General features: G+C 35.4%; 1 protein-coding gene across 2 annotated transcripts in view; it reads left to right on the forward strand.

Moving 5' to 3' along the window:
- Positions 1-4,798: 4,798 nt before the first annotated feature.
- LOC137031494 (complement C3-like) overlaps positions 4,799-13,520 on the forward strand; it is a 162,281-nt gene continuing 153,559 nt past the window's right edge. For both annotated transcript variants that reach the window (XM_067402480.1, XM_067402481.1), the window contains exons 1-3: positions 4,799-4,886; positions 11,545-11,740; positions 11,837-12,005. In XM_067402480.1, the coding sequence (XP_067258581.1) occupies positions 4,816-4,886; positions 11,545-11,740; positions 11,837-12,005 (436 nt within the window). In that variant the 5' untranslated portion in view covers positions 4,799-4,815. The remainder of the gene's footprint in view (positions 4,887-11,544; positions 11,741-11,836; positions 12,006-13,520) is intronic.

Consider the following 13,520-nt stretch of genomic DNA (forward strand, 5'->3'; position numbering starts at 1 on the left):
CTCTTAGAAAGGATGTGTTAAAACTGACTCAAAATGTGTTAAATTCTTACACATCAGAGTGTGAGTTTAGGGACGACACTTGTGTGTTAATTCTGACACATTCACTGAGTCAATGATTTTAACACAGTAAATGTGTCAGGAAGGTGATCTGCTGTTAACAAGCAGAATCAAAGGAGAAATTCACAATTTTTAAGCCACCATCGTGGAGATGAGGGTTTGCTTTAGTTGGGCTCTTGACCCTTGACTTTATGATGTTAGATTTTGTGTGGGCTGTTGTAACTGTTATAACAGCCAGACAAACAAAGAGAAAAGATGACCAGGTGGTGTTAGTTATATTTACACACAACAATTATTCAACCTGAATCACTGAACAACTCATTTAGAGTACAAACTCTGAGTTAGATTTACATTATTGATTACAGCAGCACTGTGATTCTATATTTTATGTGACTTTTAGTAGCTTGTTTTCTAATGTAATCTGTTGATCAGAATATGTTGCTTGTCACCGTTGTTGAGGCTGTTCAGGCTGATTCTTGATGTCTGTGTGTGCCTATAAGAAAGTTTTTTTTTTTTTTTTTTAATCAGAACAACTTTTTAAAGGTCCTGTTTTTCATGGTTTTTTGAAGCTTTGATTGTGTTTATAGTGTGCAATATAACATGTGTTCATGTTTCGCATGTAAAAAAAAACAGTATTTTTCACATAATTTACTTATCTGTATACCGCTGTTTCCACTGTCATAAAAACGGGCTGATGACTTCCTTGTTCTATGAAGTCCCTCCTTCAGAAATAAGTAACAAGTTCTGATTGTGCCAGCGGTTCCTGTGTTGTGATTCGACAGCAGCTTAGCGAACCTTGCCCGGAAAGGTCACGCCTCTTACCATAACGTGGAGATGCATGCGCTCAGTGTTATTGTAAACATGTCTTTAACTTTACCCTATCAATTTGAACCAGAATCAGACCCGGTGATTGGACTGCGGGATGAAAATAACAGCGTTTCGACGACATGGTGACAAACACACTCTACAAACTCAACTCTTGTGTATTCCTGTGGGCGGAGGTTACTCAAAAAACTGTTTTAGTGACGTCATTAAAGAAGGAAGTAGAGGGATGTAGTCAAAACTGGCCGTTCGATGTAGGCGACTTCTGTTAAATAAAATATCTCGCTTGGCATTGAACTTTGAGCTTTAAAATTTTACAGATTTTACTTATACTCTAACAACAACATTACACACTAACTAAAGTTTGAAACATGGGATCACGAAGAACGGGACCTTTAAGAAATACCTTTGAATTATATAGAAAAGGCTGATCTTCTGCTATAATCAATAATGTAAATGAGCTCAATGATTCAGGTTAAATAATGATTATGTGAAAACATAACCAACACCACCTGAACAAAATCTAATGTGAAAAAATCAAGGGTCAAGAGCCCAACTAAAGCAAACCCTCATATCCATGATGGTGACTTAAAATTGTGAATTTCTCCTTTGATTCTGCTTTTTAACAGCAGATCATCTTCCTGACACAATGAATGTGTCAAAATGAACACAAGTCATCCACCGATGAAGAAAGAGGCACAAACTTGCTTAACAGCTTGTGGAGTGACGTAGCAACAATGTGATTTGATGATAGTTAGCACATGTTGTGTTGGACACATTGTTGTTTCTCTCTTTCTCTCTCTCTCTCTCTCTCTCTCTCTGCACATGATCAACTTAAATTGACACAAAAATGTGTTAAAATAGCCATAACACAAAAAAGCAAGGTCTAACAGTGTATGTTAGATTATTTTGCTCAGACAGCTGATTTTAGGTCAGAATGTTCACTCTATTAAATGAGATGCCCTAACAGAGTGGACTCTGATAGTGTACACAGTGATTGCGTAAGTAATTTATGTTTAAAGTTGAAGTAGTAGTGTATTTAAAGTTCTTTGGAAGTGTTTTTCATATTGTTTCCTATCAAAATCCAGTTCAAACAGAATATTGTAACTTTGTATGTGAGGCATAGGAAATCATCCGTCCATCAAATCTTTACCACTTGTCCACTCTGTTAAGCAGTATGTTTCGCAACAATTTCATCAAATCTGCAAAACGGTGACCAAACATTTTCAAAAAAACATCAACATCTAAACCTGTTAATTCTCAAAAAGAACTTCTGCTGAGATCTTGAGAGATTTAATGTCGTCTTTTATCTTCAGTTGATTTCAGGCTGTGTGGTTTTAAGTCAGTTGTAGTTGTTGTGTTTCATTTTCTGAGAGTGATGGTGTTGAACCAACATCACATTGTAACATTGCCATTACCAATTTTTGTTTAAATTTCAAAAATTTTTCAACATTAATTGATGGTGCAAAATTGATGTTGATTCAATGCGGTTTACGTTGACACATTACAAACATTGATTTAACATTATTTCAATCATTGTTTGCTACCTGAGGGGGTTCTTCACATCACCAGTGCATCAATGATTTTGTAAATAAATAATAAAACAGATCTTTGCGAAACCTAAAAATATTCATGTGGCATTAGCACTGCTGCTCATTGGATGTTTTTCCTCTCTGAAAATAAATAAATATATATAACAAGTTTACATGTTTCTTGACCCTTCAAAGATCAACAGAGCAGCTGCCAATTTACCAAAGGTTGCACTAACTGTTTTTTGCTGGTCATTTACAGGAAATCTGCACTCAATTTGACTGACAACAACAAAAGTGTTCTTTACAGTTTCCACAGTCATGATAGACTTCTAAATGTGGTTTCAAGCCTGCTGAACATGAAATGGACACCATTTGCTGGAGTAACAATGACAAGCTTACCCAGCCAGCAGAGCCATGTGGGGCCCAAATGTGTTTGACCTGGACTATCTAACTGGGACCCAGACAGTTTTTCACCCAGTTTCCATGTAGGCCCCACATAGATTTGCCCAGATGAAATGAACACTGCTTAGTGTGCACACTACAGGCTGTTTAATGTAACACTTAATCAGTGTTGGAGGTAATGAGATAATCAAGTGATTGAATAATGATTTTGTATTAGTGAAGAACAACTGCTGTTAACAAGCAGAATCACTGAAGGAAAGAGAAACACAAGAACTACTTCCAGCCACAGCCTTGGATGAAATCAACTGAAGATAAAATACATTACATCTCTCAAGATCTGATTAAACAACTCCACAAACAACATTAGCTTCACTTATTACTAACCAGACTGACTTTATTTCTGTCAGACATCTACAGAAGTTCGTATTAAGAATTAAGAAGAGGCTTAGATGTTGATTACTTATTTGAAAGTAATAGTTTGATTTGATGTTACCATTGTGGCGATCAGTGTGTGCTTTAGTCAGGCTCTTGACTTTTTAACATTAGTTTTTCTCTTGACAGCTGTGTCTGTTTGTTATGGCGAGAACAGCAAGAGAAAATATAATCAGATGCTGTAAGCTGATTGATGATAAGAATATAATCATCATATATTGGCTTAACTCATTGATATTATGTAGGAGGATTATACGGGTAGTATGTTATTAATTCTGTTTTATTGTTATGATTCTACAGCAAGATAATTTAATCAGAACATCCAACAATTTATAACACACCATTTACATATTTTGGGATATTGTGAGTTTTACTCGCACACAGACATCAAGAATCAGCGTATGAATCTCAACAATGGTGACATGCTTCAATGGTGCAATGCATCCAGAATGCATTGCACCATGAAGCATGTGACCATCGTTATAAATCGTTTGATGTTCTGATTAAATTCTATTATTCTTTTGCTGTAGAATCATAACAATAAAACAGATAAAACCAACAAAAACAATAAAACCTCCCACATAATATCAATGAGTTAAGCCAATATGTGATAATTATATTCTTATCATTAATCAGCATACAACATCTGATTATATTTTCTCTTGCTGTTCTCACCATAACAAACAGACACAGCTGTCAAGAGAAAAACTAATGTTAAAAAGTCAAGAGCCTGACTAAAGCACACACTGATCGCCACAATGGTAACATCAAATCAAACTATTACTTTCAAATAAGTAATCAACATCTAAGCCTCTTTTTTATTCTTAATACGAACTTCTGTAGATGTCTGACAGAAATAAAGTCAGTCTGGTTAGTAATAAGTGAAGCTAATGTTGTTTGTGGAGTTGTTTAATCAGATCTTGAGAGATGTAATGTATTTTATATTCAGTTGATTTCATCCAAGGCTTTGGCTAGAAGTAGTTCTTGTGTTTCTCTTTCCTTCAGTGATTCTGCTTGTTAACAGCAGGTGTTCTTCACTAATACAAAATCATTATTCAATCACTTAATTATCTCATTACCTCCAACACTGATTAAGTGTTACATTAAACAGCCTGTAGTGTGCACACTAAGCAGTGTTCATTTCATCTGGGCAAATCCATGTGGGGCCTACATGGAAACTGGGTGCAAAACTGTCTGGGTCCCAGTTAGATAGCCCAGGTCAAACCCATTTGGGCCCCACATGGCCCTGCTGGCTGAGATTATTTTTTCTTTATTTTTGAACATTTATGTTAGATGAATTCAGGGATAAATCAATATATCCGTGTAGAAATAAAAAATCAAAATAGTAATTTTAAACATAGATATTACTTGATATACTTTTAAATTCTACATGAGTGAACCACATGGGTGTGTCATTACTTGTGTGATTTCCAGTAAAACTAAATGCAAACAAAAAAAAGCAAACAAAGAGAAATAGCAGTTTGGACTCTGAGGGTCACAGAGGCGGGTATAAATGTGAGCTGCTGCAGGTTCACAGACGCTCACAGGAAGAGACACACAGACAGACAGGATGGACGTGAAGCTGCTGTGGCTGACTGTTGTTCTTCTCTCCTCACCCCTCCTCACACTGTGTGACCCGCTGTGAGTATTAAACACACCGTTTGCTCATAGAGTTACACTGTTAGACCTTGCTGTAGAAAACAGACAAATTCTGACAGTAACAAACCATGTTTCATTAAAACAGTAATATACTGTAGAAAACAATGCATTCTGGGTAATATTTGTCATTTTCGAGAAAATAGCCTATAGGAATATACTGTGAGTTAACATCGCTCAAAGTCGACACTAAATCTAAATCTAAATCACACCCTATACCCTCATTCACTATTCCCTACATTAGTTCACTAATATAGTCCACTTGACAGAGTGAATGAAAAGAAGAGAGTGAATTCAGACACTGATGAACACCTGATAAGCAGAATCACTGAAGGACAGAGAAACATGACCAGAAAAAAGAGGAGACGAGCAGAAACACAAGAACTACAACTGACTTCAGCCACACTGAGTGTCAAACCAGTTTACAAACCATTTTGACATTATTTCTTTCATACATGTACAGAAGTTCTTGTTGAGAATTAACATATATGGATGTTGATGTTTTATTGAAAATAAAAATGTATTGAAGTTTACAGTCACCATCATAGTGACCAGTATCTGCTTTAGCTGGGCTCTTGACTCTTTTACATTAACTTGTTCTGGCTGCTGTAACTGAGTGTTTATAAAACTTGTTTGATATGGCAGGATTGGCGGATTGATCCTAAAGTATTGATACTTTCGATACTGGCGTTGTATCAAAAAGATTGATTCTCAAATGAAAGTATCAATCCTATCTTTTTTTTTTTTTTTTTTGTGATCTTGGTATATTTTAATAATAGTAGTACGCCGTATATTTTTTACAATTTACTTAAATAGGAACGGCAATGGGAACTATATCATCTTCTGCTGTATCTCCACTTGTCGAGACAGTGTTCCCTCACTCTGTCAAAGACAAGCAAACACGCACAGCGCAGGATTTTAAAGGGAGACGAGTGTGTGGCTGCGGTCATGACTGAAAGAAAAAGAAACATAATCTGGAGTTATTACACTCCAGTTAACAGCGATGAAGCTTCGTGTGATGTTTGTCAAAAAACAATAATCCACATTTTTTTTTTTTTTTTTAAAGCAAGAGATTTTGATCAGTCAAAGAAAAAAAGGCTGAAGGGGAGAATGTCAACATTCACTTTGTTTCATCTCAAAAACATATAAAGGGAAGAAATGTAGAAACGTGACAATTATTGAGAAAAAGTTTGTGAGACGTTACTTTTTTGTTATATTTGATATATTTTGTTGTTAGCTTACAGTGATATCTTTGTTCATTTCATTAGTAATGTTCAGTATTTTTAATAATTGTAAAAAAGAATCATGTCAATTGCAGTTTATTTAATATTAATAATGATGGCTATCAAAAAAACAATATAAAATCACTCACATGAAAACATTTAATTTGAGTATCGGTATTGGTATCAACATCGTCGATACTTGTCTTGAAAGTACTTGGTATCGGATCGGAAAGAACATGATTGGTATCGCCCATCCCTAATGCTGTTATCATCTTGGACTGGTTTAATTCACTGATCTCTTTCTGTGGTTAGTTTTTGAACCAGCAATATTTCAGTAATTAGTTATTTAGGAAATAAAAAAATATATATATATATATATATATAAAAAATTCATTTCGAGATACAGACATCAAGAATCAGCCTGTGAATCTCAACAGTGAGAATAATAAAGCATTTTGAGATGTAAATGAGTTCAGTTCAAATAATGATTATGTGAAATCATAACCAACACCACCTGATCATCTTTGCTTGTATGGCTCTTTTATGGTGTTATACAGCCCAAACAAAATCTAACAATAAGAAGTCAAGGGTCAAGAGCCCAACTAAAGTAAACACTCATCTCCATGATGGTAACTTAAAATTATGAATTTCTCCTTTGATTCTGCTTGTTAACAGCAGATCACCTTCCTGACACATTTAATGTGTCAAAATGAACACAAGTCATCCACCAATGAAGAAAGAGGCACAAACTTGTTTAACGGCTTGCAGAGTGATGTAAAAAAAAAAAAATCTTGCAATAAAACAGCAATAATAATAATAATAATAATAATAATAAAATTGCAATAAAAAATGTTCAATCTTACAATATTTATAGAAGTGTCTCTAGGCATTTAGTGAGTGTGTTGGTAGTTCTGTCCCGCTGGAGGTTCTTTCCTGGTGACAGGACCTCATATACCTGGAGGCCAGGTTTGAGCTTGCTGGGATTTCTCCTAGCAGGTATGGGAGTTTGTCCACATTTGGTTTCTGTTGGAAGTCTTTGTGGTGAGTTGTGAAATGGGGATAGAAAGTGTCCCTAATTTGTGCATATTTAGGGCAGGATGTTAGAAAGTGCAGTTCTGTCAGAGGTGGAAAGTCCAGGGGTCAGAAAGTAAAAGTCCTGCCATATTTTTATTCCACCCACTGAAGCATTAATGAGATAATTAAGTGATAAATTGAGTGATGATTGACCATTATTGAAGACACCTGATGATAACAAGCAGAATCACCAAAAGAGAAAATCACAGTTTTTAAGTTACCATCATCGAGGTCAGGGTTTGCTTTAGTTGGGCTCTTGACCCTTCACTATTTAATATTAGAGTTTGTTTGAGCTGTTGTAACTGCATTAAAACCAAACAGACAAGCAAAGTTAAAAGATGATCAGGTGGTGTTGGTTGTGTTTTCACATAATCATTATTTGATCTGAATCACTGAACTCATTTAGAGCTCAATCTCTGAGTTAGTTTTACATTATTGATTACAGCAGCACTGTGATTCTACAGCAGAAGTTCCAGTTTTTTCAAAATAATCCAAAGGTTTATCAAAATTTGTTCTAAAGAAAAAAGACTTATTTAGACACACATAGATCAAGAATCAGCCTGAATCTCAACAGTGGTGAGAATAATAAAGCATGTTGCAGTGCATTCTGGGAGCCACCAATCAAAATTCATCCATGGCTCCCATCATGCATTGCTGCATGAATAAATTATGAGCTGAATTGTCTTAGTAATTTCCTTTATTCTCATATTTTATTTTTTCTGTTTTTCTGTGACTTTTTAGTAGCTTGTTTTCTAATGTTCAGAGTTGATCTGTTGATCAGAATATGTTGCTTGTCACCGTTGTTGAGATTCATACACTAATACTTGATGTCTGTGTGTGCCTAAAAGAAGGTTTTTTTTTTTTTTTGATCAGAACAACTTTTAAGATATCCTTCAGATTATATTGATAAAGCTGATCTTCTGCTGTAGGCTACTCAATAATGTAAATCTAACACAGAGATTGGGCTCTAAATGAGTTCAGTGATTCAGATCCAATAATGATTATGTGAAAACATAACCAACACCACCTGATCATCTTTCCTCTTTGCTTGTCTGGCTGTTATAACTCAATTACAGCAGCCAAACAATTTCTAATATTAAAGAGTGAAGGGTCAAGAGCCCAACTAAAGCAAACCCTGACCTCTGTGATGGTGGCTTAAAAATTGTGATTTTCTCCTTTGGTGATTCTGCTTGTTATCATCAGATGTCTTCAATAATGGTCAATCATCACTCAATTAATCACTTAATTATCTCATTAATGCTTCAGTGGGTGGAATAAAAATATGGCAGGACTTTTACTTTCTAACCCCTAGACTTTCCACCTCTGAGTTCTGTTTCCACTTCATTCTCTGTGCAGTGGGGACATAGCCGCTCTTCCTGTGGTAGCCAGGTCTGTCTGTGTCTGCCTGTCTCTATGGTGAGATTGTGTTCACTGAGTCTGTACATGCTCAGGACTTTTCTCAGTTTAGGGTCACTCACTGTACTCAGGTATCCTGCCAATTCATATTCTCTGTTTAGGGCCAAATAGCATTCCAATTTACTTTGTAGGGCTGTTGCATCTGTCCAATGTTTTAGGTATTTTTCTTTTTGTGTTTTAATTATTTGGTTTGGTCTGGCTAAGTTTTTATTTTCAGTCAGACATGTTGTGGTTTGTGTAGTCAACTCCAAGACCAATTGTCCGAGGACGTTTCTTCCTGGTGTCAGCTCTTGGTAGTTCAGGGCTTTGTGATGGAGGGTCTGTTTATCACTATTTTTTAGGTGGGCATGGAATTTAATGGCAGCAAGAAAAAATATAATCAGATGCTGTAAGCTGATTGATGATAAGAATATAATCATCATATATTGGCTTAACTCATTGATATTATGTGGGAGGTTTATACGGGTAGTATGTTATTAATTCTGTTTTATTGTTATGATTCTACAGCAAGATAATTTAATCAGAACATCCAACAATTTATAACACACCATTTACATATTTTGGGATATTGTGAGTTTTACTCGCACACAGACATCAAGAATCAGCATATGAATCTCAACAATGGTGACATGCTTCAATGGTGCAATGCATTCTGAGTGCATCATACGAAACTTATCCATGGCTCCCAGAATGCATTGCACAATTGAAGCATGTCACCATTGTTGAGATTGTTGAGAAACCTCCCACATAATATCAATGAGTTAATATATGATGATTATATTCTTATCATCAATCAGCTTACAGCATCTGATTATATTTTCTCTTGCTGTTCTCACCATAACAAACAGACACAGCTGTCAAAAAAAAAGCTAATGTTAAAAAGTCAAGAGCCTGACTAAAGCACACACTGATCACCACAATGGTAACATCAAATCAAACTATTACTTTCATATAAGTAATCAACATCTAAGCCTCTTCTTTATTCTTAATACGAACTTCTGTAGATGTCTGACAGAAATAAAGTCAGTCTGGTTAGTAATAAGTGAAGCTAATGTTGTTTGTGGAGTTGTTTAATCAGATCTTGAGAGATGTAATGTATTTTATCTTCAGTTGATTTCATCCAAGGCTTTAGCTGGAAGTAGTTCTTGTGTTTCTCTTTCCTTCAGTGATTATGCTTGTTAACAGCAGTTGTTCTTCACTAATACAAAATCATTATTCAATCACTTGATTATCTCATTACCTCCAACACTGATTAAGTGTTACATTAAACAGCCTGTAGTGTGCACACTAAGCAGTGTTCATTTCATCTGGGCAAATCCATGTGGGGCCTACATGGAAACTGGGTGCAAAACTGGGTGGGTCCCAGTTAGATAGCCCAGGTCAAACACATTTGGGCCCCACATGGCTCTGCTGGCTGGGTGATTTAGAATGTAAACAGAATCAACTGAAATAACTGCCAGTTATTTGTTTATTTTCTCTCAGTGAAGATAATAATAATAATAAAAATTATAGATAAGCTAAAATATGACTTTTCTTTGATTGTTAAGATGGGGAAAAAAAATCCTTTCTCCAAAATTCCTGTTGTCCAAAATTTCTTTCTGTGCTGTTCTTTCAAGCAAATATCCAATGAGAGAAACATATCACTGTCTCTTCAAATGGCTTTACCTCTCTTTTTCTGAAAGTTTTCTTCTTAGTTGTTGTTGTTGTTCGTTGTTTGTTGCTTGAAGTTATCCTTTCAAACATGAATATCCTTTCTGCAGAGGGTTGTCCTTTGATTATGTCCTCTTGATTTTCCTCAGATTCAGGTGATCTGAGAGCTCTTCTTTTCTCTCTGTGGCAGTTGTAAGACCCTTTGGCCTGCTGTCAGCTAGTTTTCAGCTAGTTGTCCTCTTTGCCGATACCGATACCAATACGATACTTTTTACTTAAAAAAAATACTTTTGTGTAGGGGAGAGCAGTATGTCATTATTTATAAGGTGAATGAATGATCAATTCTTTAGGCAATATTTTTTTATTAATGTATTGAAGTCCACAAAATTATTAGTTATTAGGCACTGTAGAATTAATTCTTTACAGCCTTTTAATTATTATAATTAATTATTTAAATTTAAATCAATTACATTTTTAATTAATTAAAATTAATAATTTTAAGTGTTGTTTTACAACTTTACACATTTGCACAAGTGTAATCTAATGTTAAAGGGGGCGGGTGGGATAAGTGAATATAGCCCAGGTCTAAATTCAATGTGCTACTGCTATCAGCTGCTTTGCTCACTCAGTTCACTGCTCCTCGGCGCGTCGTGTCAGTGAGTCACGTGACAACACAACAACGAATCACAGCAGAGCAGCAGGAGGGGGAGGAGCAAAGTGGGCCAGGTTGTGAAAGCAGCGTTTGCTCAGGATTGTAGAGGTAGGAGACACGAGCAAAGTATAATGAACGTGGAGGAGAGATATTTTTATTAAAATATCGATTCAATTACAATTGTATCGATCTGATACCAATACCAGTGTTGGCATCGATACTATCTATATTTAGATCGATCCGCCCACCCCTATTGTTTTATTTAACAGATGGTGACTGTGTAGTTGCTGATGCAGTGAAAATCTTTTTAATTAAAATGTTTTTATTGAACTCTAAAGAAATAAGTTCAGAGTAATAATATGTTCATAATGTTAACATATAATAAAAATTAGTTTGTAAATTTAAATGGTAGTGTATTTGAGGCAGTTGGTTTCTGCAAATGAAATGAGGTAACACAAGTTTTAATTTAGTGCATGGTAGCTTTACAGTAACATACTGTAGATTACAGTAAATAACTGGCAACAGTGTTGCCAGTATTTTACTGTAAAAAAAAAGCCTGGCAAGGTCTAACAGTGTAGCTAACCGATCTGTTTTTGAGACTTCAAACAATCTGATTTGTTCTCCTCAGGTTTGTTCTGTCAGCTCCTAATTTGCTGAGAGTGGGTTCCTCAGAGAACGTGTTTGTGGAAGCTCAGGATTACTCTGGAGAAAACCTGCCCGTGAGGATCTCTGTACAGAACTTTCCCCAAAAAGACACAGAGATGCTGTTTAAATCAGTGACACTGACTGCAGACAACAATTACCAGATTCTTACAGATATAAAGGTGAGGCCACCTTATGTAATTTTCATTTGTAAATTGAAAAATGCTTTTTATTTTATTCAAAATTTGCAAAGGTCTAATTCATTTTCTGTTATTCAGATCCCAGATGATCAGAACTTCTTCTCTGATGATCCTCTGGAGAAGCAGTATGTGTATCTACAAGCTCAATTTCCATCCAGCACTCTGGAGAAAGTGGTCATGGTCTCATTCCAGTCTGGATATATATTTGTACAGACAGACAAGCCCATCTACACGCCTGCTAGCACAGGTACATGACAAATATACAATCTCAGAAAAAAAAAAGTACAAAATTGTACCTTTAGGGGTACAATGGTACAAAGGTACAAATTTGTACCCTTGTGATTTGTACCTTAAGAGATCAGTTTTGTACCTTAAGAGAACAGTTTTGTACCTTTGGTGACAATTTTGTACCTTTATTTAACAGTACAAAAATCGACCCTTCGAAAGAGTACAAAATTGGCTTTTTGACAGCGCACAATCGTTGACTATAATGATATATATATATATATATATATTACACACACACACGGTGAATTAAAATCAGAATTTATTAAATCCTTTTCATTTTCACATTTTTAAACATTCCATATGAGTCCATCTTGCCGGGTGTTAAAAAGTAACACTGAAGCAGTGTTAAAGTTAATGAGATAATTGATTGATGATTGAGTGATGATTGACAATTAGTGGAGACACCTGATGATAATAAGCAGAATCACTGAAGAAACAACAAGAGAAAAAGAGAGAGACACAACAACTACAACTGACTTCCAGCCATTAAACATTATTACACTTATTATTAACCAGTTTGATTTGATTTCTGTCACACATCAACAAAAGTTCTTAATGAGAATTAACAGATGTTTAGATGTAAATGTTTAAATGAAAGTTTAGTTTGAAGTCACCATGATGGTGAAAAGCATTTCCTTTAGTTGGGCTCTTGACTCTATTAACATTAATTTATCTCTGGCTGCTCCAACTTTGCTTTGTAGAGCACATTTGTTATGGCCAGAGAAACTATGATCTGAGCTTTGTTTCCCAAATGTGCTGTGAGCCAAAGTTGATCAATTTAGGTTTACAATGCTTTGGGAATCACAGTCATAATGGTTGTTTTCTCATTGTGAAATGGCCAGATTCATTGGTGACATCCAGAATTAACTGGTGATATAGATGTTATATTATTTCTTTATAGCAAATCTCTGTTAGCGCTTGAGATCCAGCAGAGCTTTTATAATCTGAATGGTTTTTTTTTTAAACACACACAGACATCAAGAATCAGCATATGACCCTCAACAATGGTGACAATCAAACAAAGTGCTTCATGTTGCAGTGCATGATGGGAGCCACCAATCAAAACTCATCCATGGCTCCCATCATGCATTGCTGCATGAATAAATTATGCAGCTGAATTGTCCTGTAATTTTTGTAGATTGTTCATGTTTGCTTTTATTTTTCTGTTGTTTTGTTGTGAGAGTAGCTTGTTTTGTGATGTTCAGAGTTGATCTGTTTGTCAGTATTTTGTATTTATTTATCGTCACCGTTCTTGAGAATCAGATGCTGATTCTTGATGTCTGTGTGTGTTTAAACACTGAAGCTTCAGTGCATGATGTTTTATTCTTAAAAAGAAAAAATAAAGTCACACTGCTGTTGGATCTTAAGCTGTAAAATCACAGGACTACAATCATTAACACTAAAGCTACACATCAAACACACTGTCAGAGATTTAGACTCTAAATGACATCAGGCCATCACATGACGCTGACCT

This window comes from Chanodichthys erythropterus, chromosome 12, assembly GCF_024489055.1.
Source record: "Chanodichthys erythropterus isolate Z2021 chromosome 12, ASM2448905v1, whole genome shotgun sequence".
In the NCBI taxonomy this organism is placed as follows: domain Eukaryota; kingdom Metazoa; phylum Chordata; class Actinopteri; order Cypriniformes; family Xenocyprididae; genus Chanodichthys; species Chanodichthys erythropterus.